The sequence below is a fragment of the Xiphophorus hellerii genome, chromosome 15 (assembly GCF_003331165.1).
Source record: "Xiphophorus hellerii strain 12219 chromosome 15, Xiphophorus_hellerii-4.1, whole genome shotgun sequence".
Taxonomy (NCBI): Eukaryota; Metazoa; Chordata; class Actinopteri; order Cyprinodontiformes; family Poeciliidae; genus Xiphophorus; species Xiphophorus hellerii.
Window position 1 is genome coordinate 19,492,079 of NC_045686.1, and position 24,900 is coordinate 19,516,978.

At 41.1% G+C, this 24,900-nt stretch overlaps 3 protein-coding genes across 6 annotated transcripts in view; all 3 read right to left on the bottom strand.

Moving 5' to 3' along the window:
• The window catches only part of ccdc85cb (coiled-coil domain containing 85C, b), a 49,648-nt gene extending 38,019 nt beyond the window's left edge, over positions 1-11,629 (bottom strand). For 2 of the 4 annotated variants that reach the window (XM_032585251.1, XM_032585250.1), the window contains exon 1: positions 10,108-11,629. In XM_032585251.1, the coding sequence (XP_032441142.1) occupies positions 10,108-10,819 (712 nt within the window). In that variant the 5' untranslated portion in view covers positions 10,820-11,629. The remainder of the gene's footprint in view (positions 1-10,107) is intronic. The other 2 variants (XM_032585253.1, XM_032585252.1) reach the window with 1 other exon arrangement.
• A 1,666-nt stretch (positions 11,630-13,295) lies between these two features.
• On the bottom strand, positions 13,296-19,640 carry LOC116734217 (cholesterol 24-hydroxylase-like). The gene is made up of 16 exons (XM_032585468.1): positions 19,533-19,640; positions 18,401-18,622; positions 18,241-18,318; positions 18,003-18,084; positions 17,786-17,859; positions 17,573-17,659; positions 16,390-16,528; positions 16,195-16,305; positions 15,937-16,099; positions 15,726-15,791; positions 15,359-15,431; positions 15,192-15,276; positions 14,989-15,099; positions 14,595-14,683; positions 14,406-14,472; positions 13,296-14,310 (listed from the first exon to the last, which is right to left on the bottom strand). The coding sequence occupies exons 2-16, from the start codon at positions 18,547-18,549 to the stop codon at positions 14,161-14,163; spliced, it is 1,524 nt and encodes a 507-aa protein (XP_032441359.1). The 5' UTR covers positions 18,550-18,622; positions 19,533-19,640; the 3' UTR covers positions 13,296-14,160.
• Positions 18,851-24,674, bottom strand: LOC116734218 (cholesterol 24-hydroxylase-like). Its single transcript, XM_032585469.1, has 15 exons — positions 24,420-24,674; positions 24,255-24,332; positions 23,954-24,035; positions 23,780-23,853; positions 23,017-23,103; positions 22,711-22,849; positions 22,503-22,613; positions 22,249-22,411; positions 21,717-21,782; positions 21,422-21,494; positions 21,258-21,342; positions 21,024-21,134; positions 20,577-20,665; positions 20,403-20,469; positions 18,851-20,225 (listed from the first exon to the last, which is right to left on the bottom strand). Exons 1-15 carry the CDS (start codon positions 24,566-24,568, stop codon positions 20,076-20,078), a joined length of 1,524 nt encoding a protein of 507 aa, XP_032441360.1. The 5' UTR covers positions 24,569-24,674; the 3' UTR covers positions 18,851-20,075.
• Positions 24,675-24,900: the final 226 nt, after the last annotated feature.

Consider the following 24,900-nt stretch of genomic DNA (forward strand, 5'->3'; position numbering starts at 1 on the left):
GCTGATAGTGGGCTTTAGGTTCTGCCCCAAATGGATTATCGCCGCCGTGCCACCTGAACCCAGTTACTCTTTCCAACTCCTCCTTGTGTCTGTCATTTGCATCCACAATGAGCTGCTCTGGGCCTACTGCAATCTGGCATGTGGCACAGATCAATAGGTCACTGGCCAAGGGTAAAGAAAAGTAATCCACCACAAAGTCAGGTAAGGTCAGGCTAATTACAGAGGACAAGAAATAGATATGCTGCTCTGAACAACCAGGTGTTCTATCCAAGTTCACATGAATTGTGTTTGTTTATGAAGTACAATAAGGGTTAGAAGCTCTTATTTTAGAAGTTGAAAAATGTATTCAGCTACTTTACATTTAGGCATCTTTTAGTATAAAAAGAAAGGAACGCTGGCTCATCAGCAAACACTCAATTCAAGAGTTTCTCTTTCAGTTCAGCATCAGTGAGCTAACTGCATAGCATGAAATAATGTGTAACAAAGTTTCATTTTGGCTTTGGTGCCAAAGCTTCATGGGTTGAGATCAGGAAAAACAGTGCAACAATGAATTGATTTAGCTCTCTGTACCTACGCATTGGCTTTTAATCCTCTCCAAGAAATGAATCATTTTGTACCAGTGCACTTAGACCATTGCATCTCAGTTTAATTTTCTTTGTAACCAAGTACTCTGGTGAGTTACGTATTGAGATAAACTATTATGAAAATCTTGGGTGCAATCTAATTTGATTGGGTGTTCGTTGATCAGAAGAGATTTAAAATTCCACTAAAAAGTTCTAGGTCTCTCTTGGGATTCAATAAACTCTATACTTAAAAACTTTATGATGAGTGTGCAGTCCTGAAAAGTTAAAACTACAAAGAACTCATTGTGTATTTGTGTTCTGTTTAATGTGGCCTTTTTAATAAGGCATGTTGTCAGCACAAAGAGAAGGCTGCTTCTCCCCAGGGGACTCGGTGGGGCTTGCCTGGAAAACATCTAGGAGATGTTGAGGAGACGTCCTGATCAGATGCTCACGCCAAAAACGAACTCGTCAATGCAGAAAGGCAGTGTCTCAACCTCAAGCTCCCTAAGGATTGCAGAGTTTCTCGACCAATCTCTAAAGCTGAGAGCACCTTCAGCTTGTATCCAAGAACTGACATAGACAGATTGGTAAAACAAGAACTTCTTGCCTCACCCTTTTTTTTACACTAATACATTACTGACAAGACTGTTCGGTCTATCCATCTAGCACTTCATCCTATCATGCCCCATAAACAAGACACCAAGATCTTTGAACTGTTCCCTGTTAAGGCAGACATTGACATCCAAGAAACGTCAAAATTCTGCCTTACAACGATTAGTAGAGAAGTATTTTACATTTTAGTAAGAGCATTCAGTAAACAACAAATGTGCACTCTGGGATCCTCTTACGAGTAACTGCGACGCAGGAAGAAGACACACTTATTACTAACCTACGGTGGAGCTTGCATCATTGTGCACGGGTCAGTCAGTATGGAGGGCAACTATGCCCGAACCTATCCCATCCCCCTGCGTCTTATTTCCCTTCCACTTCACTAACCGTGAGGCTAGGCGTGGGTGACGTCCACTCGCCCCACTGATCATTGCTGTCGCCTTGGCAACTGAGCACCACCCAAGCCCTCCAGCGGCACACTGCCCAGCGATCAGTAAAGAAGGACGTCCACTCAGATCAGCACAGACAAAGACAAAGATGAGGAGAGGAAAAAGCCAAGCACCTTAGTATTTGCCTTGCTGTAAAGGAGGATAGTCTGTTCCTGAGAGAAACTTTAAAACTTCCTAACTTACTAGTATCTTAAGGATAAAGAGAACAAAATGTTGCTTGACATACCCTTGGAGAGAATTACATACAGTGCCAGACCTGGTAAAGATGTGTGAAGCCTCTACTCATTCTGTATTTCAATCTCTCATAATCAGTACATCTATTTGGTTAAGAGATAAATGCTTTGAACAGACCCTCGGGGTGGCACAGATGTAACCCCTACTAACAACCCTTTCAAGACCTGATGATGCCACCAGGACATCATTTAATCTTCTCCTCCAATCATTCTACATCAATCAGAGTCTTTTGGTACAGTTAAGTCAAAAAGGTTTTCAATAGTATTTAGATCAGTGGATTACTGATCTGAGACTTGGGAGAAGACTTGGTAAACCATTTTTGTTCACGATTGGCTAGAACCTTTGGATCTTTAGCTTGTTTAAATACCTAAAATGACCCATTCACAGTTTATTGATCTTATAGGTGTTGTGGAAAATCTACAGTAACTTTAAAAAGTTTACAATGCCATATCTTACAAGATTTTGAATGCCTTTAGAAGAGAAAAAGCAGCAAACACAAAGTTGCTTAAATCTTATTTGTAGAACTCATTGCTGGATTAACTGTCCTTGCATTAGATCTCCGAGCAAGGCTGTGTCCGTGCAGGGCAAGACTCACACTGGCTCTGTAACCTCATTCTGTCGGCTGGCTGCTGTGCTGATGGGACAGATAGGACAGCGGATCAGACAGCCGGTTCACAGGAATTGTGAGAAAGATGAACTCAGATGGAGTGCGAATGAGTGAGAAAGAGAGACACAGAAAGAGAGATTGGAGAAGTCTGCCAAACAGGTAGGATAAGACATTGATACCAAAGTTCAAAAAGAAATCTGGAGACTAGGTTCCTTTATTTCCACTCTCTCGCTCTGTCTCTCTACACAGTGTTATTCCTGCTGTGTCACAAAGACTAGAGAGACCCACTTCCTCTTTTGTTTATCCTGGAATGTGGGACGTCCTGACAGGCAAGCTTTTCATTGACAGTACACAGCTGAGTTTCCCCCATGGCTCTTTCTCTTAACCTCTCCCGTGTGTGTGTGTCGGGGTGTGTGCACACTCTATTATCTGTGCTTTATCAGCCAGGCCTCACACAGGCAAGCAGACAGACAGCATCGCAGGGAAACATAACCCAGAGATGTCCAGGGAAGTACTTAAAACCATATCTGATGCAATTCCAACAAGTTTTAACAAGACCTAATCTGTCTTTGATATTTACATGGATTAGACTGATCTTCGTAGCTGATGACTTTCCACCATGGAGGTGTGTGTTCAGGATCATCTCAAAAAGTCTGAGTAATCTAGAGGGACGGGGATTACAAGAACCTGTCTACATACTTTGAGCAGAGAAACTTGAACATGAGAGTGGACAAACAGGATATTGGCGACCGAAACATCCTTTTCCTGCTTAGTTGACCTGTCTTTTTTTTCCAGCAATCCAGACATGCAACACAAAGACTTGAAACAGCTGCCTAGAAGAAAACACTATTGTGTAGCTCACCCACTGGTTTCCTCCGAAAGAAAGGAGTTCTCAAATAGAAACTCAGGAATGCACGGGTGTGACTAAGATTTATTTAAGCCAAACACAGCATTCCAACACTGGACTTTGATTGGTACACACAAAGAAAAGCCCCAAACAGATACTGCAATTTAACACAGAACAGATATAGGTTTCCCACATTAAGTCGGTAAGATTATTAATGAAGGTCTTTGCATTCAAAGTGACAAAGAAAGCTTCTTTAGTCCGGCCTAAATGTCGGCATTCAAACAATTTGTTTTGTTGAAATTAATTGATGATGAAACCCACATAGATACACACTAAGTGAGCTATTTTTTTTATTTACTTAGGTCCCCAACATACACAAATACATAAAAACAGAACAATAAGTGAAAAGCATTGCAATGAGGAAGTGAAATATTTCATATCTAATCAACAAGTTAATTAAAAGGTCGAACTAGAACTTAATTTGGGCCTAATGTGTGGAATTGTGTTGACTGAGAGGGTCTTGACTTTTCAGAGGAACTTCTTTCTTAGGAACATATACTCCACTGACCAGGTCACACTGCATACTTCAAATAAAGTCTTATGAAAATGTCTCATGAATGTTAATCACCAACCGACCCAACTGGTTTCCGAGAGGAGAGCCAGACATAGCTGCAAGAGCTGATAGGTCTGAAAAAGAAAGTGAGAATATAAGCTTATCGCTGAAATATTTAAAGCCAAGACACTTTGTGGTGACTGCTTTCAGGTAGTGATCAAAACAAAGTTTGATGCCTTCCCCTTTAGTGCCTTTAGCAACTGCACTAAGTCTTCTTGACCCAGCAAATGCATTTGCTTACTTGTCAAGTAATAGTTGGCTCTTTGGCTCAGCTGCCATTGAGACAAAATTCAACCCATTTATGTAAGAGACAAAAAACAGTAATTTGCAAAATAAATTACTGGCCTATAATAACAGAACCTTCCACGTAGTCCAGACACTAAAATTATCGCACGTTGCAATAAGCAAAGTTTACTGAGTACAATCCTCTAAGATTATTATCATGAGACAAAATCACTGCAATAAATGCCCAAAAATCCTTCCATCCAACCTGAGATATGAAACCTCCTGTGTATCTAAGGTTGGATCTTGAGGGTAACAAGTCCAGCAGAGAAACCCAGAGACATCTCTCCCCAGCAGCTCTCTCCAGTTCATTAAGGGGGTATTCCACCCTTTCCAGTAAGTTCTAAATTTTCCCTGATGTTTCTTCCCAGTATGATGTGCCTGGACAACCTCCAAAGGGAGGAACCCAGGATGCGTCTTAATCCAGATGCCTGTACCACCGAAGGTGAATCCTTTAGATGCTGAGAAGCTGTGGCTTCTCTGTAGATAATGAAGCTTCTCAATTTATCCACTTGACAAGAGGCAGCTCCTTTCACCCGCTTGTATTAGAGTTCTTGTTCTTTTTGTAATTATTTCTATCCATTGGCCATAAGCAAGGGTTAGGACATAGACAGGTCACTACAAGAGGCCGCAAAAGACCATGCCCTGATCAAACTTTCCCTATTATGTCATTCACAAACAAAACACCATGATCCCAAGACGGATATCTTCTTCTCTTCCAACACTATCTTGAGTGCCTGTCTATAAACACCACAAGGAGGATCAGAGACAAAAAGCAGTCGTGGCTGAGTCCAACCTGTACCGCAAACAAGCTTGAGCATGTGCCAAGAATGTGGAGACAGCTTTTGCCTGGGTTATACAAAGACTGGATAACCCCTGAAAGCATCCCTAACACCCTGTACTATATCCCAATGAATGTCTAGGTTGGGTGCTACTGAATTTGGTTGGGAAGGTTAGGGGTTAGGGGTTGAAGCCTGGTCATGCTGTAATAATCTGGCTGCAGAGGACATGGTGATAAAACTCCTGCTTTATATATTGCCCCTTCTTAGTTTTTATGTGGTTTTATGCTGGTCACAGCCAAGGACAGCATTGGGTAATCCTAAGAAATAAAATAAAATTAAGTAAAATCTAATAGTGAGAATCTTTCAGTCCCTGTTGAAAGAATTGGGTTTGGCCACTCACCTTCTCTATTGTGTGTATGACTGAAAACCCAAATCAGTCTGTTTAAATTTTATAACTAACAAAAACCGAATGAGGTGAGACATTTTCAGCCCCAAACCTTGACAGCAGTAAGAGTCTGCCATAAAGATAATCAAAGATTTATACACTTTGAGACCTCTCACTATCTCCTATCAATAAAGTTGTCAAAATAGCAACACGTAGTGAGGCATACCACGCTAAAACCCTGATTTATATGGTGTCATGAAGACATTCCTGAGCTTATTTTCCCATCAGATTCTTACTACAGACCCAACGGTTCTTGTAGGAACAAATAGTTAGTCTCACTCAAAATGGCATTACAATGCTAACATAGTAGTTTAGACTATCTGAAAAGACATTCAGAGTTGCTCAGAGTACATTATTGTTGTTCAGATGGGATCACCCAGGATCCAACAGAAAGCCAAATAAATACTATTTATTTTTTTATGAGTCCTTCGGGCTACTCTATTTGACGGGAAGTTGTGCCTTGTCTTTGCGGTCGGATGTCTACATGCCCATTTTTTGAAAGTTCTGCATGCAGCACAAGCAGTGAACAGGGTAGAGTGTGAAGGGGTTTGTTTCTACAGACATTGGAAGAACTGAGTACGAACTCAAAGAGAATACTAAAGACAAAATGTTACGCGGATATCAATAAATACCTAAATTTAACACGCATCAAATGCAGTGACATGTAAAACAAGAACTGCTGTGCCTCAAGAGAAGGCATTCACTTCAAATGAACATTCTAGACATTTCAATGCAATGTATGTTCAATTTTTTTTAAAAACAGATGTTTAGGTTGCGTTATGTTCAGCAAAGCATGACTGCAGCAATTCCTAAATTAGTGCTGTACTTATTAGTTTTGTTAGAATCTTACAATGGCAGAATACTGTAGACTCCGAAGTTTTCTGCTTAAAAAATTCTGATAGAAGACTATGTTTCTCCCAGTCAGATGTTGTCCCATCTGACTGGGAGAAACTGCATCGGCTGCCTTATTCTGAGCACTTTTATCTGCTGAACTACAAATACTGCTTCTCAAAGCCACCGTCGGCTAAAAGGCCAGGGGAACATTTGAGGCCTGCTAAAGGTCAACAAGCATTATCGCAAGAGGGGATTTTTATCAGCAGCTCATCTGGACATTGTCAAAGCACCCCGTCTCGCTTGGCCACTTTGTTTTAATCCTGTGCTGTGTTCAGTTCAGTTTTTAAGGCTCTGCGAGGGAGTTTTATGCAAATTCTCTGCGACAGCCTGCGAATCAGTCTGTCTTTGAGTGGAATCGGGTTCCATGGCTTCCAAAATTGATTGCAGACTTCGAAAAGCCTATTATGATTATGCAGTAGGTTACGAAACCCGTGGCATGGCACTCAAAGCGGCCCTTGCTGATTTATCTACGTTTTTGTTCTAAACAGATGTCGTCACTCTTCACCACAAAGTAAGAAGAGAAGGGCTGGGTGGGGGGGTTGGAGGTGGTCAGACGTGTCAGTGCTCAAGAAATTCAATTAAGCAGACAGTGGGACGTCTGCAAAAGGCAGCCTCTATGGAGCTTAATAGCTCCTCCAGGAAACCCCATCGTGCCTCTCCAAAGCGTCCCAACCAACCCCTTGTTGCCATTCTGCCACTCCCCCCCAAAACCCAAAATCTACTTAGAACCCCTTGCTTAGGCTCCTCTTCAGACTTTATCATTCAAAAAGATAGGAATTTTCCAATGAGGATAGGACTAAATTCAGCAGAGAAAGGTACCGTTTGGCAAAAACGATGCAGTACCCTATAATAACACTTATTTTATCCACATCCTCTTCCTCCTCCCTGACTGTATATACATCTCACAAGCAGACAGATGCTGTTCATTTAGCATTTGAGTGGCAATCCTGGAGCTGGTGTCCTGAATGCCCAGGGGAGCCTGTGGCATTTGGACAGCATTAAATAAAAGCCACTCCAGACCTCACACCATGGGGGGAGATCCGACCTCACAACACGGTCACTCCTCTCAGATTTCAACCAGCCAACTGAGTAAATCTTTCCCAGTGGAAGTGGGGGAAAAAAGAAGACAGTTTTCCCTCCAGTCTGGCACTTTGAGAAGCTTGTGTCATGACTAGGTTTGTATCTGAGAGTGTTGAAGGGAATTATTCACTGAAGAAGAAAGCTGTGTTTTGATCCGCGTGCTTCCTCTCCCAGCGATCTAACGTGCAACAAACAGCGAGGCGGCATCAGGGGAGGATTGCTTTGTTGCCGTTATCAAATGGCATCTTAGGAGATGTCAGTTGTGTTCCTTTCGAAATTCATCTGTTTACAAGGATGACAGATTTGTGAGGCTGCGCCATGTGCTACACCAGATAGCATCAAATTGACAGAAACGTTCAAATGAACATATCTGCAGTGCCTTGCAAAAGTAGACATACAAAGAGTGCATCGATTGCAGTTTTCTGGTCGATCGCTGATTACCGATCTTTTAAAAGCCTGATCTGCCGATTCCGATGTTGTGCCAGTGCCAATTTCTTGTCTTAAATGTCACAAAACATAGCAAGGAAGTAACTGAGTTGGCAACAATGGGTGACTATTGTTAACTGCAAACGTGCAGATGTGACCTGGTGGGCCGGTCTGTGAGTCAAACCTCTCTCACAGTAGAGCAGAAGAGGACAGTGGTTGATTTTTAGACCTTTGCTGCAGTAGATAAGGGGATAAGATTGGCCGGTCACGGATCTCCCAAAATAAAATAAAAAAAGCTCATAAATCGGTGCACCCCTAATACATACACGCTGAACTTTTTACTTTTTTGCATTTCACATATTCATCTAAAATGAAAATGCATTTCACATTTTTATGTGAAATGCAAATGATTTAGAACATATTATGTAAAGTAGAAGGAACAAGATGCATATTTAAATATTTTTTTCAAAAACTACTGATTACATTTATATTATAGTGCATTTGTATTCAGTCCCATTTACTCCGATACCCTGAATAAAAACCCAGTGCAACCAATCAAGAAGGCATCCAACTGGTAAATCATGTCCCAGTGTGTTATTATATTAAAATTAGAAAAAAAGAAGCCATAAGAAGTCCTGCATGAAGTTTGGTGGATGACACACAAATCTAGTTTTGTGGCCAAAGCACAGTACACATGTGTACGGTGAAAAACTAAAACTGCACATTACCCTGAACTTGTGATCCTATAGTGAAACATGGTGGGAGAAGCATCATGATGTGGGGATTTTTTTCCTTAGCAGTGACAGAGAATCTGGCCAGAGTTGATTAGAAGATGGATGGAGCTGAAAGAAGGACAATCCTGGGACAAAAGGACAAAAAACCCCACAAATCTCCCTCCAGCAGAGCAACAATCTCAAATAAAAGAATAAATAACAGCATGTAAATAAAAGCATATTGATGTGCCGGAAAGATCTAGTTAAAGTCTAATTGTGAAATGTGGTAATTCAGTCTGAGTATGACCTGCTAGTATTTTGCAAAACAATTGGCATAAATTTGAAAAAAGATTTGCATTGGTAATTGCAATGGTGGTTCTACATATTGACTCGGGTGGGCTACATATAATTGTGATGCCACGTATCAATTATCATCCAATTCATACCGATGCACATTATATCACTTAAAATGCCAATAAAATCCACAGGCGTTCCTGGTTTTCGCATGATAAACGCAAGGACCGTACATGACTCTGTGGTAAATCCCTTGGGCCAAACAATGTCGCACACATCTGTTGAAACAGCAGCTCGGAGCGGCTCTAGGACTCCGCAGGCACAACAGTGAGGTTACATAACAGGAGTCAAAAACTGCCCTAGCTGCTGCGCGTGACAACATCTGGATTAAGGACTTCCTCTGCTCTCCCTCGCGCACGGTTTCATCTTTTTTTGTATCTGTTACCTGCACGGCTTTATCACGCACACAACTCCAGGAATGTCTGATGGATAACATGTGCCCTCGCGACCTGATCCGAGTCCTGCTCCTACATGACCCTGCCCTGTCCTTGTAAATAGAAATAAAGCCCCACTGAGACTTGTGTTGTTATTTTTGTTTAATTTTTTTTACTCCAGTGAAGCAGTTTATTCCTTTCGCTAAACAGATCACTGAGGAGCCAAACGGGGCTTAGTCTCCTCATGTCCCATCAGGGCATTGGTGGCTTTCTGGTCGTGCATTTAGATTTTGCAAGGACATTGATGTCTGGGCCCGTGCCACGCATGTCAAACTGGCCCAAAGAAGAGAGGTGCTCTCTCTTCCTCCAATCACAGAGACGGCGGTGATCGCTAGTGCCTCATCTCAAAGCTATTAAGGCTTCTTGAGAACCAAGAGTGCACTGACCTAAATCAGGGCAGACCTCAGAGGATGGGTTAGCTCAGGACTGGGGAGGTCTTTTAGGGATGCAGTGTCCACCTTTATCACCCCAAAGATAGCATGACGATAAAGGTAGACCAAGATACTCAATGGTAAGAGGTAATTGTAAGTGACCTTTACTTGTATAGTGCTTTATCAAGTCCAGAGGGCCCCACAGCACTTCAGATTACATTCATTCATGCGCATGTTCACATGGCAAGCTACTGGATAGTAGCCAGAGGTGCCCTGGGGCAGTCAGAGAGGAGAGGCTGTATCCAGCACCACCGGGCCCTCTGACCATCTCCAAATGGCAACTATGATTTGGAATTTTTTTGACGAGTGCTTGACTAGGAAGTTTCCCCCTTGAATGTACTCACCGTTGAGTCCGTTGGGGATGCTCCTGTGATGATGTGGAGCTGACAGATCATCCATCGACCTCCTCATGGTGGGCATCTTGCTGTTTTCCGAGGGCTTGTGTACGTGGTTGTGATTGTGGTGATCCGGGCTTCCCGCGCTCCCCGTACTGGACGTGCTGCTCCCGTCTCCGACGTCCCTCACCGTCCCCGCGCCACCGTTCAGGTTGCTGAGGCTAGACTGGCTGTCTATGGAGCTCCTGGAGCCGGCCCCGTTCCTCTCCTCGTCCAGCATGAGGATGATCTCCTTGAGCTCCGAGTTCTCCCTCAACACGCTCTCCTGGTTGGCCTCCAGCTCCTTGAGCTTCATCATGTAGGCGCCCACCTCCTTCCACATGGCGCTGGCAGTGTAGCGGCCGAAGCGCTGCCACTCCCGGGACAGCTTCTTGCCCTTCTGCCTGTCGTCGTCCAGGAAGCAGCAGAGCTCCCGGAGCTCGTGGTTGTCGTCCTGCAGCTTCTGGTTGACCTCCTTCAGGCTGCGGATCTCGTGCAGGTGCACCTGCAGCCGCCGGTTGATGTCTTTCATCATGTTGCCGTGCTCTATCATCAAGTTCATTTTCTCGCTGTCGACCCTCCTTAGCTTCCTCACCAGCTCCTCTTTGCTGCACCGCAGCAGGTCATCGTCCGTCAGCTGGCTCAGGTCATCCTTGGCCCCATCGGAGGGATTTTTAGCCATGACTGTAGTCTGAATCTCAGTTTGTGAAACCTGTGGCTCGGAATTTACTGCGAGGACCCGATTAGACCCGACCTGAGCTGAGGAATGGTGTTGAGAAACGAGCACATTGTCCAAAATGTGAAGATGCTGTTAGGCTCTGAAAGGAGTGGAAATATTAATGGGATGCTATGGCAACCTGTGCTTGAGCTGAATGCTCTTTCCTCCAAACCCTTTTGATCTGGTAAATAAAAGCCTCAGTGGAGCTCGGAGACAACTGTTGGTACTCACATTTCTCCAGTAATTACTGTTTGTGTTTAGATATTTATTCGGAGGAATTCCCGGTCTGGTCCTATTAGTCTCAAGCGACAAGTCCAGTCAGCACACCGCGTCCCACAGCTTAGACACCATCACTCCACTCAAGTGCTTATACAAAAATAATAACCCCCCCCCAAAAAAAGAAAGGAAGGAAGGAAGGAAGGAAGGAAGAAAAAAGCGGGTTGGTTTCAGAGAGGTCCGCGAGCGTTAAAGCGAATTCAGTCCGTGTCTTTCCACCTTTCCCAGCGTCTGGACGCGGTAAGCCGTCAGCAACAGCGCTTCTCCGCGGATAAAACCTCTGTCATGAGATGGTGCGTTCGGTGGACTGAGAGGGCTCCGTCTCTTCCACCCTGCCCAGTTTCCAGCGAACACCTCCTCCTCCTCCTGTTGTGTCCAAAGTCTTCGGGTTTGAAATCATTCAAGGGGATTTGGCTCCAGAGGGCCAATCAAGACGGAGGAGAGAGGCAAGGCAGCAGGTAGATGAAAAGTGCGCTTCAGACTCAGAGCTGTGGAAGCTCGGCCCTCTTAAAGCAACAGCACGGTGCGTTCAGGCCACCACGAAAAAAAAAAAAAAAAAAAAAACAGGAAAAAATGGTTAATTATTTGAAAATACTCTAAAATGTAAATGGAGCAATATTGAAAAGACGTATTTTATGTGCAGAGGCAGTGCAGTTTTTGTGGTATAGATAATAAAGCCATGGCAGCCTAAATTACAATAAATATACAATTGTATATAAAAGTATATACAATTGCTGCCAATTGTATATACATTTGTATATACAATTGTATATACAAAATACAAATGTATATACATTTATATACAATTGTATACACTAGTATATACAATTGTATAAATATATATAATTTATATAAATTGTATATAGTATATAGACAATTATACACTATATTTATAATTGCATATAAATGTACAAATATATTTAGATAAATAAATTAATTTTGTTCATAAAAGACTGAAAAATATTAAATGTACAAGTCCTAATCATAATGAACCATGTTCTCAATGCATTTCCACTATCTGAAATAATTTTAAAATTGCATTTTAAAACAATTAAAAAGCAGTTTTAGATTATCAAATGTGTTTGATAATCTGAAACATTCAGTCATGTCGAAAAAATCAGTACGCTCCATTAAATAATATGTTCTTTTCTTTTTATAATAAGTGATTACAGATTCATGTCTAATCATTGTTTATTTAGGACCTAAATGTCACACCAAAAAAATTACCAAGATTTCCCTCAGTATTCTAACTCATGAAAATGTTAGGTAATGGTAAGTTAGTGGCTGCTAAGAAACTTCCTCTGGCTAAAATAACTTCAGTAAGATGCGTCCTGTAGCAATCCATGAGTCACTGACATAAATTTGAGGAAATTTGACCAGTTTTGTGCGGTTTCTTGCCCATACAGCCCAGAAGAAATCATGCTGAATTCAATGATGGTGAACTACCAGGTCCCACTCTCAACGAAACATCCTCAAACCATGACACTTCCACCTCCATGCTTCACAGTTGGAATAAGGTTCCTCTCCTGGAATGTTAAATTAGTTTTTTTATGCCAAACATGTCCTCTGTTTTGTTGTCTGTGAATTCAATTTCAGACTTATCTATCCAAAAACATTATGTCTAAAGTCTTGGTTTTTTTTTCTTCTGTTGCCTACAATGTGTCTGACCTTCATGTCTTGCCAGAATGGTTCAAAGCATAAATATTCGTCATTGCTACCTTTTTGTTATTTTGTCAAATTTCTGTACAATCACTGTTTCAGTACTGAATGTTGCACACATCAGCTAATGTAGCACATTATATGCACAAATACGCACACAGTCTACTCATATTCTGCACAGTTTACACTCCTGCTTTTATTTTATTTTTGCATGCTTCATTTTATCTTATTATTTACACCTAAGTTCTATATTTTTGGCATTCAGAAAGAATTTAATTACACAAGGAAACATATTTCCTTATCTAGAATCTAGAATTAACGTCAACTTCAGCAGCATGAGCAAGCCCTGTACTTACAGTGCTCAGATTTTTCACTGTTTATGAATTGTTTCTTAACAGCAAGCTACAAAAATTTTACATAAGGGTGTCTATTTTAAAGCATGAAGTGCAGAAAATGTACTAGCTTCTGCTTGCTAAGCTAACTTACTTGAAAATTCCACCAAAACAAAAATTAGATATTTATTTATTGTAAATTCAAGAAAGCAAAAGCAAAACATATAAAGTCAAATATTACCAAAGACTGATACACAGAAAAGAGAAAAGAAAAAATAGGCAAAAGGAGAGACTTTGTATGTCTAACATCCAGTTCAGAGGGAAGATGCCAGAAAAAAAAAAATCCAGGGTTTGTTTGTTTCAATTAAAGCAATTTAAGAAACGGTAAAATTAGTTACATGTTAAAAAATTACAAAATAAATGTGGGGGATTTGTTTGTGACCCGGCTTTCACATGATACAAATTTGAGTATACATAAAATCACATTAACTATACCCACGAAATTGAATCAAAAATTGCATTGCCTCAGGAAAAGGAGTGAAAAATTGATTGAATATTTGGTTTCATCCATTTGTGAACATCAAGCCACAACGTATTCATTACATACATGAGAAAGTGATAGTGTGTGTGGTTTCAGTCTGGACTGAGCAAAACAATCACATGTTATCACTGCCTTACAACTACAGACTATGCAATTTGTTGAAAAGGTAGACCTCATTTAAACAGTTCTAAAGTGGAGTTTCAGTTTTGTGTGCGTTTAACAGATGATGTTCCGCTGTTAGGTTTTTTTTTAAAGAGCTAACAGCGCCCCCATGTGTGCGTTGTCAGTAAGTCAAATTACAGTGAACTGACAACCATGTCGCACAAAACATTCCACCCGATATAAACTTTTCTAGGTATTTAAATCGGCAAAAATACCCAAGCTGAAAGATTGATGCATGCAAACAAATTTAAATACGCAAAGAAATTTGTGGTTCGTTATGAACATCTTTTACCCCGTGGACTGCTGTGATTTCTATTGTAAACCATTAACATCGCTCAGTTTTTATATTTCCTGTGTTTGACGGTGCAGATCACTCCACTCTTTGGCCTCAGGGTTCCAGTGTCCTTGACGTCAAAGGTCTGTCCTGCGACGAGGTTGAAATCGAACCTCTGGAGCAGCTTTGCCATCACCACTTTGGCCTCCATCTGAAAACACATAAGTACTTTCTTGTTCTTTTTCAACTTAGTACATACCATTTGTATTTTTTGGTAGCACAATATCTTGACTCTGTCTGACCCACCTGAGCAAAGTTCAAACCCAGGCATGACCGTGGACCCAGAGCAAAGGGATAGTAGCAGTAATAGGGCCTTGTAAAACAAGATAAGAGAGAATATTTACTTCTTCTTCCTGGCACAACAAAGATGTGCAAAAGTCACACCGAAATAAAAAAAAGAAACTTGTCATGATGCGATGGTGTTGTTTTACTTACTTTGGAGCATCTGGATGAAATCTGTCTGGATCAAATGTCAAAGGGTCCTTGAAGAACTTCTCCATTCTCCCAGTGGTATAGGAGCTAAACTGAGTACGAGAGTGCCAGAATAACAAAAGAGAGACCGTTTTACTTTAAATCCCAAATAAGTACATTGGAGCTTGTGGTTGTTATGTGAGAAAGTGTGAAGAATTTCAAGTGGTATGAAGGCCATTGAAAGGGACTGTAAAGCAGACAGTAGGTCCATGAATTCAAGCCACGATGTGCAAAGTCATAAGTTTAAGTGGAGCCACAAATTCACCATCATTGCCTGTTGTGATTTTATTGTGTCTTTAGTTTTGCATTGATTCATATTTTTATTCCAATGAAGCACATTCAACAGCAAAGGACTCACCATGCAGTTGACTCCGGCAGGTATGCGGACGCCATCGATAGTCATGTCTTCCTCTATGTCACGGGACGTTCCTGGAGCAGTCGGGTAGATCCTCAGAGTCTCTTTCAGCACCTGAGCAACAATTACAGGAACAAACACGTCAATAAAGACAGAAATTAGTTAGAAACGTGTATAAAGAGATAGAAGTAGCAGCTAAAAGTTACCTGTGAGAGATAGATTAGCTTCCCGAGGTCATCATTGCTTATTTCCTGTTTCATCCCAATGACATCATCCACTTCTTTCTTTGCTCTGTAAAGTATAATCACACCATAAGCATCATGGCTCACTAACTGTACCAGAAGCAGCGACAGAGCAAATTTTGAGTTCTTACTTCTCGAGGATGTCAGGATGTCTTCCAAGTTCCATGATGCAAAACGCTAGTTGATTGGCTGTTGTTTCTTGACCTAGAAAGAGGAGATTTTAGCATAACTGAGTCAAAGCATCACATCACAATGACCCAAAACTCAATTAGTCACAAACCTACTCTTTTGCAGATTTTAATGTAACGTAATTATCCACTTTAACCCACTTTTGGTGATCATAGCCTATCCCGGTATGCTGACTCTAACCCATAACCCAAACATGAATTGCTAAGTTAGCATAGAGCAGGATCAGACTATATCAAATCTAATTTTATATTTAATCAAACAGTTTTACGAGTAAAGAAACCACCATGGCAAAGAACCAAAACTCCTCACCAGCAATGAAAAATGTCACAAAATTGTCCAACATGAACTCCTCATCTTCTTCTGTCATGGTTTCCTCTGGAATAGGGAGAAAATGGACAAGTCAACCAACATCTTGGGTACTGTGGGAAGTAGCCCACATGCTAAGCTGTGTAAAATTACCCAATGATGAACGTTGCGTTAGAGCAACAGTTAATCTTATCATCCATCTTTTCATCCCCACCTGTGGCTGCAGTCTTGATGATCTGCGTGAGGATGTCCTTCGGAACATCCTCCCCGTTTTGCATGGCGATCTTTCTCTTTTGGATCAGCTGAGCTCCGGTCGTACGCAGCAGGCGACAGGCATCCCTCACTTCGTTAACAAACGTTCTGTTCCTGGGGTTGTACTGGAAGAGCAAACTCCAGTTACAGCGCCCTCGATCGTTGAAGAGCTCGTCCTCTGCTCGCGCACGTATAAATTCGGCTACAACTGAACTGCTACCTCATACATGACGTCTCTAACGTAGTGCACCATCCCTTTTAGGCAAATCTCAATGGCCTTGGGGAAAGGTGAAGTGTTCTTCAGGAGGTCTAGCTCCATCCCAAAAGCGACCTGAGGTTTGACGGGGAAAGAAACACATTTTTCTCATTAAGCCAGATGGTCAGAGTTTACGGCAGGATTTTTGTCGAATTTTACCTTAGCGATGACATCGAGGGTGACGCAGTTGACAAGTTGAAGCATGTTGGCCTCTTTGTTGCTATCAGCTAACTCTGAGAGCTTATCCATCAGTTTCTCCGCTCTCTCGTTGAAGGTCCCCATTAGGCCTCTCAAGTACCTGGAAGAAAAGATGCAAACCCAGAAACGTCAGGCACAGAAGAAACCTTGCAAAAGGATTCACGCTGCTTACATCCCCCCCCCCCCCCCCCCCCCCCCCCCAACTTCTCACCAATACATTGTTGAATTTATTGGGGTTAAATGTGATAGACAAACACAGAGCAGTTGATAACGGCAAGAAATGAAAAGAATAAATAAACTTTCAGGCGTTTTAATCAGAGAAGCAGCCAAGAGGCCAATGATGAATCTGGATAAGCTTAAGAGACACATTATACTGCTGCCCTCTACAAATCTGTCCTTCATGAAAGAGTAGCTTAGAGGCAGAATGATGTATTTTCTAGGTACATAGTCCCGTGTTATAGCTGTAAAATGCTGTATATATGAAATATGACTTAAAATAAATCTGACTAGGTGACTTAAAATTGACCTCTGTCTCTTTAAGAAGCTGCTGTTCTTTCCAACATGCCGCCTTCAGCACAACAATGCTTCTCATTATGCCATTTACAACCATTCTGGACTGAAAAGTAGTTCGTATGATGAGCTCAGCAGACTCGCAGTTCCAACAGGTGTTTGCTAATTGCTTCTGGCTAGTCTGGAGGAGAAGCTCTGTTGGGCGGAAGTTCAGCTGGAGACCGCAGCTGCGAGGAGGAGCTTTGTGGAAATGGGCGGAGCTTTGTGGGAGCGATCGTTTAGTCACCGCCGAATGGTTGCCACGGGAGACTCAAGAATTTCTTAGGCATGCATGAAAGAATCAGACCAACAATAAAAATATGTTTTTGATGATAGGATAACATTATAAAGTGATATAAAGTAAATAACATATAATGAATTTACAGAGTACCCCCATTTAAAGAAAACCTCTGTTGAAAAAGAGCCATGAGAAGTCGGATAGGGCAAACATCTGGAGAAATGTGAAACATGGTGGTGGCAAGGGGGCACAAGAGTGAGACTGATTTAGGTTTATCCCCCAAAAAATCTTTTGTTTTCTTATGCCTGAGAAGAATTATTCGAAGATCATAGAATAAACAGAGACTGAATGACTCACAAGCTGCTGAAGGCAGGGTCCATGATCCGGCGCTGTTTGTACCACATGTCATGATCCCGAGCTGTTATCAGGCCATTGCCAAAAAGCCTGTAAAAACCAAAGGATTAGCTTCAATGTAATGCTTTCAACTTCTGGTTCACAAACTAAATGGATAACAGCACCAAAACAGAATTTATTGGGTTTTTTTTAATGTTCAATGAATGTAAGAACAACCTTTGACCAAACAGATTGAAGAGCCTATTGTAGACAAATTTATCCTTGGGGTACTTTGGGGACATCAGGATTTCCTGAAACAAGAACCAATGACATACAGGATAAATACAGATTTACCTACTTCTGGTTTCACACTTGCAGAGACACGCCTTCTTTGTTCCTGAACTCTCACACCGTTTCTCTTGCAACACACACACACACACACACATATATTCACCTTTGTTGCTTCTGGACAGGTCACGCACACAGTGACGTAATGGAGAAAATTTAACCGGTAAACATGTCCGTAAGTCTCAGACCTGAAAATGACATGTTAATTTTTTTTTTTGAAGAAAGCGCACATGAAACGGGAATCCTTTATACTGTAAACTGATTAGAGATTTTCTTTTAGTGAAGCAGAAATTTCCCGGAAAGCTCAGTGGTACTAGAGCTCTGTGTGAACTTCCTGTGCTTACCATTCCAGGAACTTGTCATGAACTAGTCCATCTTTATTCATAATCCTCAAAAGGGTTGGCGAGTGGCCAAGGAAGAAGCTGTCCGGAAAAAGGAAAAAGAGAAAGTCAGAAGAAATGTTTTGCAGAGACCGGTAGCAAACACAACTCCGCTTATCTTTACCTGTTCCTCGGCGGCCCCGGTATGTGGTCATATTTCATGTGAATGTGCCTGAGGTACAGGCAGTAACCCAGAAAGGCGACGAAGAGCAGACAGCACAGCAGGATGAGGGCTTTGCCAAGCAAACCCAAAAGTAGGTGGAAAACCGCCATTTTCCCAAACTGAGCTGAGCGCTTGTTCACGGACAGTAAAAAATGATCCAATCCAGGTCACTCCCCCTGAACTCTGAAACAGAAACAGTCTAATCAAAGTTCATGTTGCATTTCAGGTCAGGCAGGTGGTGCTGTAGAGGGCAAACCACTTCAGCAATCAGATATGAAGTGGAATTTCCCCTCTTTGTTCTGTTTACTAGATGAAGATGTATTGGGAATTTTCCATAGCCTTGTTCTAAAAGCACACTTGTCTCCTAAATTTCCCACTCATATTAAACTTGATCCTTCTTTTGCAAAAATGCATCATAAATGACATCCATTTAATCAAAAGATACAACGCCAGGATGTTCCACAGTTCAGTTCATAATCATCAACAAGTACAATCGTAGCAAATCTTAAGTTGCCCAAGTACAATCCTTCTAGTAGACGTTCATTTTATTCATTTGAATTTAAAAAAGTTCTTATTGGTCACAGAAGACCATGAGTTGTTGTAGAGGCTGCCAGCTTTGGGCAGGAGGGACCTCCTGTTGCAGTCTGGACTATAAAGAAGCCTCTGACTGAAGACGTTATGTTTTAACGTCTCATCTCGAGGACGCTCAGGGTTGTTCGCAAAGTTTTCTTGATTTATGAAGAATCCATATTTGCGCCATCATTTAAAAAGGGGTTCTGCAGAAGTTCTCACAATAAAGAGAAACTAAGAATTTCTAGATAACTTAGAAACTGTGGACTGCTCTTTTCCAGACAAACCCTTCCGTTTCCATATCGACAAACTTTAGATTTAGGAGCTTTTTTCAAATTTCTTGGTCAAAATAATAATTTAATCACGAGTCTGAAATCACAATTTTTGTTCCTTTCACCCTTCTTACTTAAAGTTTGCTAAAACAACAACAACAATCACCAAAGATTGAAACAACCCACGGTTAATCCTTTTATTTGCATCCCCAAAAACGTATCGATTTTGTTTTCTTTTTAATTAAACTTACCTTTTGCTAGAAAGTTGCTCGCTGTTGCGCTTTCTTGCGTTTCAGTATTTTTATGACCGAAATTTGCTCATGTATACTTTGGACCGTGCCGTTGCTCTAGAAACAGTATGGCTTCCCATGATAAAATCAAATAAACGCTTACATAATTCTGCTAACACGATTACAGCGCCCCCGTCTGTACACTTTCAGGAATATCAAAACACAGCAGACAACATGGAAAAAAAAATAAAAAAAATTAACCACATGGAAGAAAACAAAGAGTACATTTCATCAGTTACCACAACAGTTAGTGTTATTGATGTGCGCTGACAGCATTTGATATTTATATGTTACTGTTAGAGGCACAAAAGGTGTAGCATTGTTGAAAATATTAATTAAATAAAGACAAATTATTTTCAACTTTACATAAAAACACTCTTAATCACAACAATAAAAGTGCAAGATAAAAAAAAAATCAGTTCTGTCTGAGGCAGGAGAAGAAACCTAACAGTTAGGATTATTTTTTTAAAATTTAATTTTAGTGGCAGAAACGTTTAGCATCGCTTAGTTTTTATATTTCCTGTGTTTGACGGTGCAGATCACTCCACTCTTTGGCCTCAGGGTGCCAGTGTCCTGGAGGTCAAAGGTCTGTCCTGGGATGAGGCTGAAATCGAACCTCTGGAGCAGCTTTGCCATCACCACTTTAGCCTCCATCTGAAAACAAACCAAGTCTGTTTGAGCTGGGACGACACATTTCACCGCGTTAAAATCGGTCATCCGAATCTAAATCAAAACATTGAAGTGTGTGGATGTGGCGTGACGAAAGAGAAAATGTTCAAAGAGTGTAAATTACCAAGTTATTGTTTTTTTTTTGTGTTCTGTCAGACCCACCTGAGCAAAGTTCTTTCCCAGGCATGACCGTGGGCCGAGGGCAAAGGGAAAGTAGCAGTAATAGGGTCTTGTAAAAACAAAAAAGAGAAAACATGTCCTTCTTTCTCTAAAAGAAATATAAAGCTGGCATCGTGTTATGTCTGGTTTTTGTTTTTCTTTGTTTTATTAACTTACTTGGGAGCATCTGGATGAAATCTCTCTGGATCAAATTTAAGAGGCTCTTTAAAGAACTTTTCCATCCTCCCCATTACATAGGAGCTCAGCTGAAATGTTACATGAAAGTCAATTGTTTGTTGTAAGTGGAACAGAAACACTGTAAAAACACAAAATCTTACCAAGTCATTTCGGTCTATTTTCCAGTGCAAATATCTTAGTACACTGGAAATAAGACAAAACTAACTTACAAGTAGCTTTTCAGCAAGAAATGTGAGTTTGATTAAGGTCATCAATTCCTTAGAAGTACGAGTTGTACGTTTGTTTTCTCTTACTGTAAATGTACTAAGATATCTGCACAAGAAACGAGACCAAAAATACTCTGTAAGATTTTGTGTAATATATCTACAATATCAATAATATCGGATACATATGATATATCATGTATATGACATATCAGAGACTCACCAGACAGGTAAAACCTCCAGGCAGGTGGACACCGTCGATCATCATGTCTCCATGAATTTCCCGAGACGTGCCCGGAGCCGTCGGGTAGATTCTTAGTGTCTCTTTCAGCACCTTTAGTATGAGATGTGAACTCTTCACATTGAATAAACCGCTTACACGAGATTGCATGTTATTTAATTAAACGCAATGAGCAGATGTTTGGTGGTAGACAAGCATCCAGACTCTCTCAAGTACCTGTGAGAGGTAAACTAGCTTCCCCAGGTCATCGTAGCTTATTTCCTGTTTCATCCCGATGACATCATCCACTTCTTTGGTCACTCTGAAAATTATGGACATTATTTAAAAAACTTGCTTCACCCAATATTGCGAACTGATGGGGTATTTTTTTTTGCCCTTACTCATCCAGTATTTCAGGATGTCTTGCTAGTTCCATGATGCAAAATGCTAGCTGATTGGCTGTCGTTTCTTGACCTAAACATCAAATTTCAAAGTAAAACACTCTACATTGTAAGTTGTGTGTTCGTATAAAGTCAAATGTAGATGTGTGGCACACATGGAAGAGAGAACAAAATTAATATCAAAGAGGCAAAAGGTTGTGGGATGGACGTGTGCAGATGATGCTACAGCACCCCCTAGTGGATAGGAATGAATAAAAATAAATTTCTTGCACCAGGAAAAAAACCCAACACTTACCTGCAATAAAAAATGTTACAAAATTGTCCAACATAAACTCTTCATCCTCTTCAGACATATTTTCCTCTGCAATAACAAAAGCAACAGACACGTCAGCCATAAATCTACTCTGGCATTTGTTGTTTAGGAAAAAGACGTTTTCATCCGGTCGAGCTAGAAACAGCGAGAAACAAAATTCGTTTTGAAATAGATGCTTAATGCAGAAACAAAAAGACTGTAAGAGGTGGAGGAGTTACTGAAGGCGGATGAGTTTAAGTACCTGAGGTCAAAGCAATGTCAAAGGAGAGCTAAAACAGAAGGATAGTTGCATGAGAGACAAGCACTGTCTAAAAACAATGCCGCTAACAAGAGAATATAATGCTGAGGACAGGATGATATAGAGGAAGACAGTGACCGAAAGAAAGGAGCAGTCCAAAGTCTAATAATAAGAAAAAGGATTAAAAGGAAAGCAGTGTGGATTCTTTTCTTATCCACGCGATTTGTAAAACCAAATAATTCTATATCTCATCCTTTATCGAGACTGGATCACCACCTGTGGCAGCAGTTTTAATGATCTGAGTGAGGATGTCCTTCGGGACATCGTCTCCGTTTTGCATGGCCGTCCTTCTGTCGCGGATCCACTGAGCTCCGGTTGTGCGCAGCAGGCGACAGGCTCTCCTCACCTCGTTGATGAACGGCCAGTTCTTTGGCTTGAACTGGAACGGCAGAGTTAGTTTCACCTTGATGTGAAAACCCAAGGCGGGGCTGTTCGCAAAAACTTCATTTAAAACAAATCTAAAGCGTTACCTGGAATAAAGAGTCTCTGACTTGATACACCATCCCTTTCAGACAAGTCTCGATGGCTTTGGGGAATGGCGAGTTGTTGGACAGGAGATCTAAATCAACTCCAAACGCAACCTGGAATATATTAAAGCAACGCATGTTTACAACGACAACAGTATAGTTATAATCAGAACGTCTCACGTCGAGGGAGGAGATTTAAGACAGACGGTACCTTAGCGATGACATCGAGCGTGACACAGTTAACAAGTTGCAGCATGTTGGCCTGCGTGTTACTGTCAGCTAAATCTGAGAGCTTATCCATGAGTTTCTCTGCTCTTTCATTGAAGGTCCCCATTAGGCCTCTCAAATACCTGAAAGAAAAGCTTTCAGACTGAGAAACGTCCCCTAAAGAAGACACCAGCAGAGCCTCTCAGACGTCATGTCACCAGACAGTGGAACAAATCGAAACCGGAGAGATGTGTTGTACAAAACGAACTGGACAAGTGGCTTCTGAGTATCAGTTCGGAGACTAACTTACAAGGTGTTAAAAGCGGGGTCCATGATGCGCCGCTGTTTGTACCACGTCTCGTGATCGATTGCAGTGACCAGACCGGTGCCTATAAACCTGGGAATGCGACATGAATATCATTCGAAATGTAAATAACCACAAACTTCAATATACTGTACAAGATTTTAAATGATGTGGAAGAACAAAGACAGATCAGATGAGACCAAAATTGTTATTTTTTCCAAGAAGTATGATTAACAATTTTAGCATCTGACGTGCAAAGCTGGTAGAGACGTAGGACTTACAGCTGTAATTGCAGCAACAGGTAGTTTGTCATAACCTCTGACCTAATGTTTGCGCTATAGGATTCTGTATGTTCACTAGCGTTCTCTAAAACAACCCTCTGAGACATTAAAGTAACAGTTTGTAAATTTACTATCCAAGTATTTTACTAATTTCGCGACTTCTGAGGTGAATTGGTTGCACTGGATTTCATTTTGCGGTATCCAAGTAAAGTGAACTACTTACACAAGCACACCACACTACTAAGATTATTTGTGAGATGTTTCGAAAGCTATGCTGTTCATGTCAAAGTGAGGAACTACTTGGTGCTGATTTGTCAGGAATATATATGCGGAAGTTTGTGGTTGTAACCTGCTAAAATGTAGACAAGGTCAATGGGTGTAATAAATTTATTTTTAACAGTTTTAGTAAAACCAGTTTCATAACTTGACTGTTTATTTGGTGTACATGTAAAAAGATTCAAGAGACAATAATAATGACATTGATCTACCTTTGGCCAAAGAGATTAAACAGTCGCTTGTAGAGGAATCGATCCTTGGGATGCTTAGGGGACATCAAGATTTCCTGAAAACAGAAAAATGTATGCGTTGACTTTGTGTGATTTAATTAAATCAAAGTATTAAAATGTAGAATAAGAATTTCGCTATATATCTAACGTTTTTACCTTAGTTGCCTCTGGACAGGTCACAACCAGGATAATGTAATGCAGGATATTCATTCTGTAAACAGGCCCATAAGTCTCGGCCCTGTAAATGACAAGAATGATGTAAGTTTGAAAAAGACAAAAGAAATTAGACATAATAAAACTATGACGACAAAAGCCAGCGAGCAGTTTGTCACGGGAATTTTAAGCCAACATATCGAGACCAGGCAGAAGACAGACAATGCGAAACGTGATACATTTCAATTTGTTTGCTATTATCCACCAAGAAATAACCATTTAGCGAAGATACACGTTAGCTTACCACTCCAAAAATTTGTTGTGCACAATTCCGTCATTTTTCATAATCGTCACAAACGTCGGCGAATGTCCCAAGAAGAAACTTTAAGGGACAAAAACAAGGAGTTGTGGTTAGTGTACGACTGTTCCGCTGCTAATCTATGCTAATATTCCAGCGACCTTGGCTTACCTGTTCCTCGGCGGCCCTGGTATGTGGTCATATTTCATATGAATGTGTTTGATATAAAAACAGTAGGCGAGAAATGCAATGAAAAGAGAAAAGAACAGCCATGTAAAAACTGTTGCGCCGACACTCAAAAGTACAGCAAACACTGCCATAAATGCCACTTTCAGCGACGAGCACGATTAATCTCAAATAAAGGACGGCTAACTCGTTCGCAGTGGGGCGATAAATGGGTAGTTCCTGGGTAGTTCTCAGACAACAGTTTATGTAAGACTAGTATACAACCTCGCTTTTTGGCGTTCATTACTGTACGTGACGTTTTACGACGGTGTGGTAGGCTCCATAGCTCTACTTCGCTCACGTTAGTCGGTGTTTCTCCTCCAATGGCGCTTGCCCCTCTCCATTCTCACATTGAACGGTTTAGCCAATGTCGTACCGCCTCATAATGGACCGAGCCTATCAATGTCCGCGCTCACAATGGAAATCG

Bases quoted from the DNA above. Each gene is read 5' to 3' on its own strand.
- LOC116734217 (XM_032585468.1), bottom strand. From the start codon at position 18,549: ATGGCGGTTTTCCACCTACTTTTGGGTTTGCTTGGCAAAGCCCTCATC. The intron at 15,432-15,725 runs GTGAGGAGTTTT...TCCTCTTTCTAG, and splicing joins TGTGACATTTTTCATTGCTG to GTCAAGAAACAACAGCCAAT. The intron at 14,684-14,988 runs GTGAGTCCTTTG...TCTCGTACTCAG, and splicing joins CTGCCGGAGTCAACTGCATG to TTTAGCTCCTATACCACTGG.
- LOC116734218 (XM_032585469.1), bottom strand. From the start codon at position 24,568: ATGGCAGTGTTTGCTGTACTTTTGAGTGTCGGCGCAACAGTTTTTACA. The intron at 21,783-22,248 runs GTGGTGATCCAG...TTGTTATTGCAG, and splicing joins CATTAAAACTGCTGCCACAG to AGGAAAATATGTCTGAAGAG. The intron at 20,470-20,576 runs GTAAGTTAATAA...TGTTTTTACAAG, and splicing joins TTTCATCCAGATGCTCCCAA to ACCCTATTACTGCTACTTTC.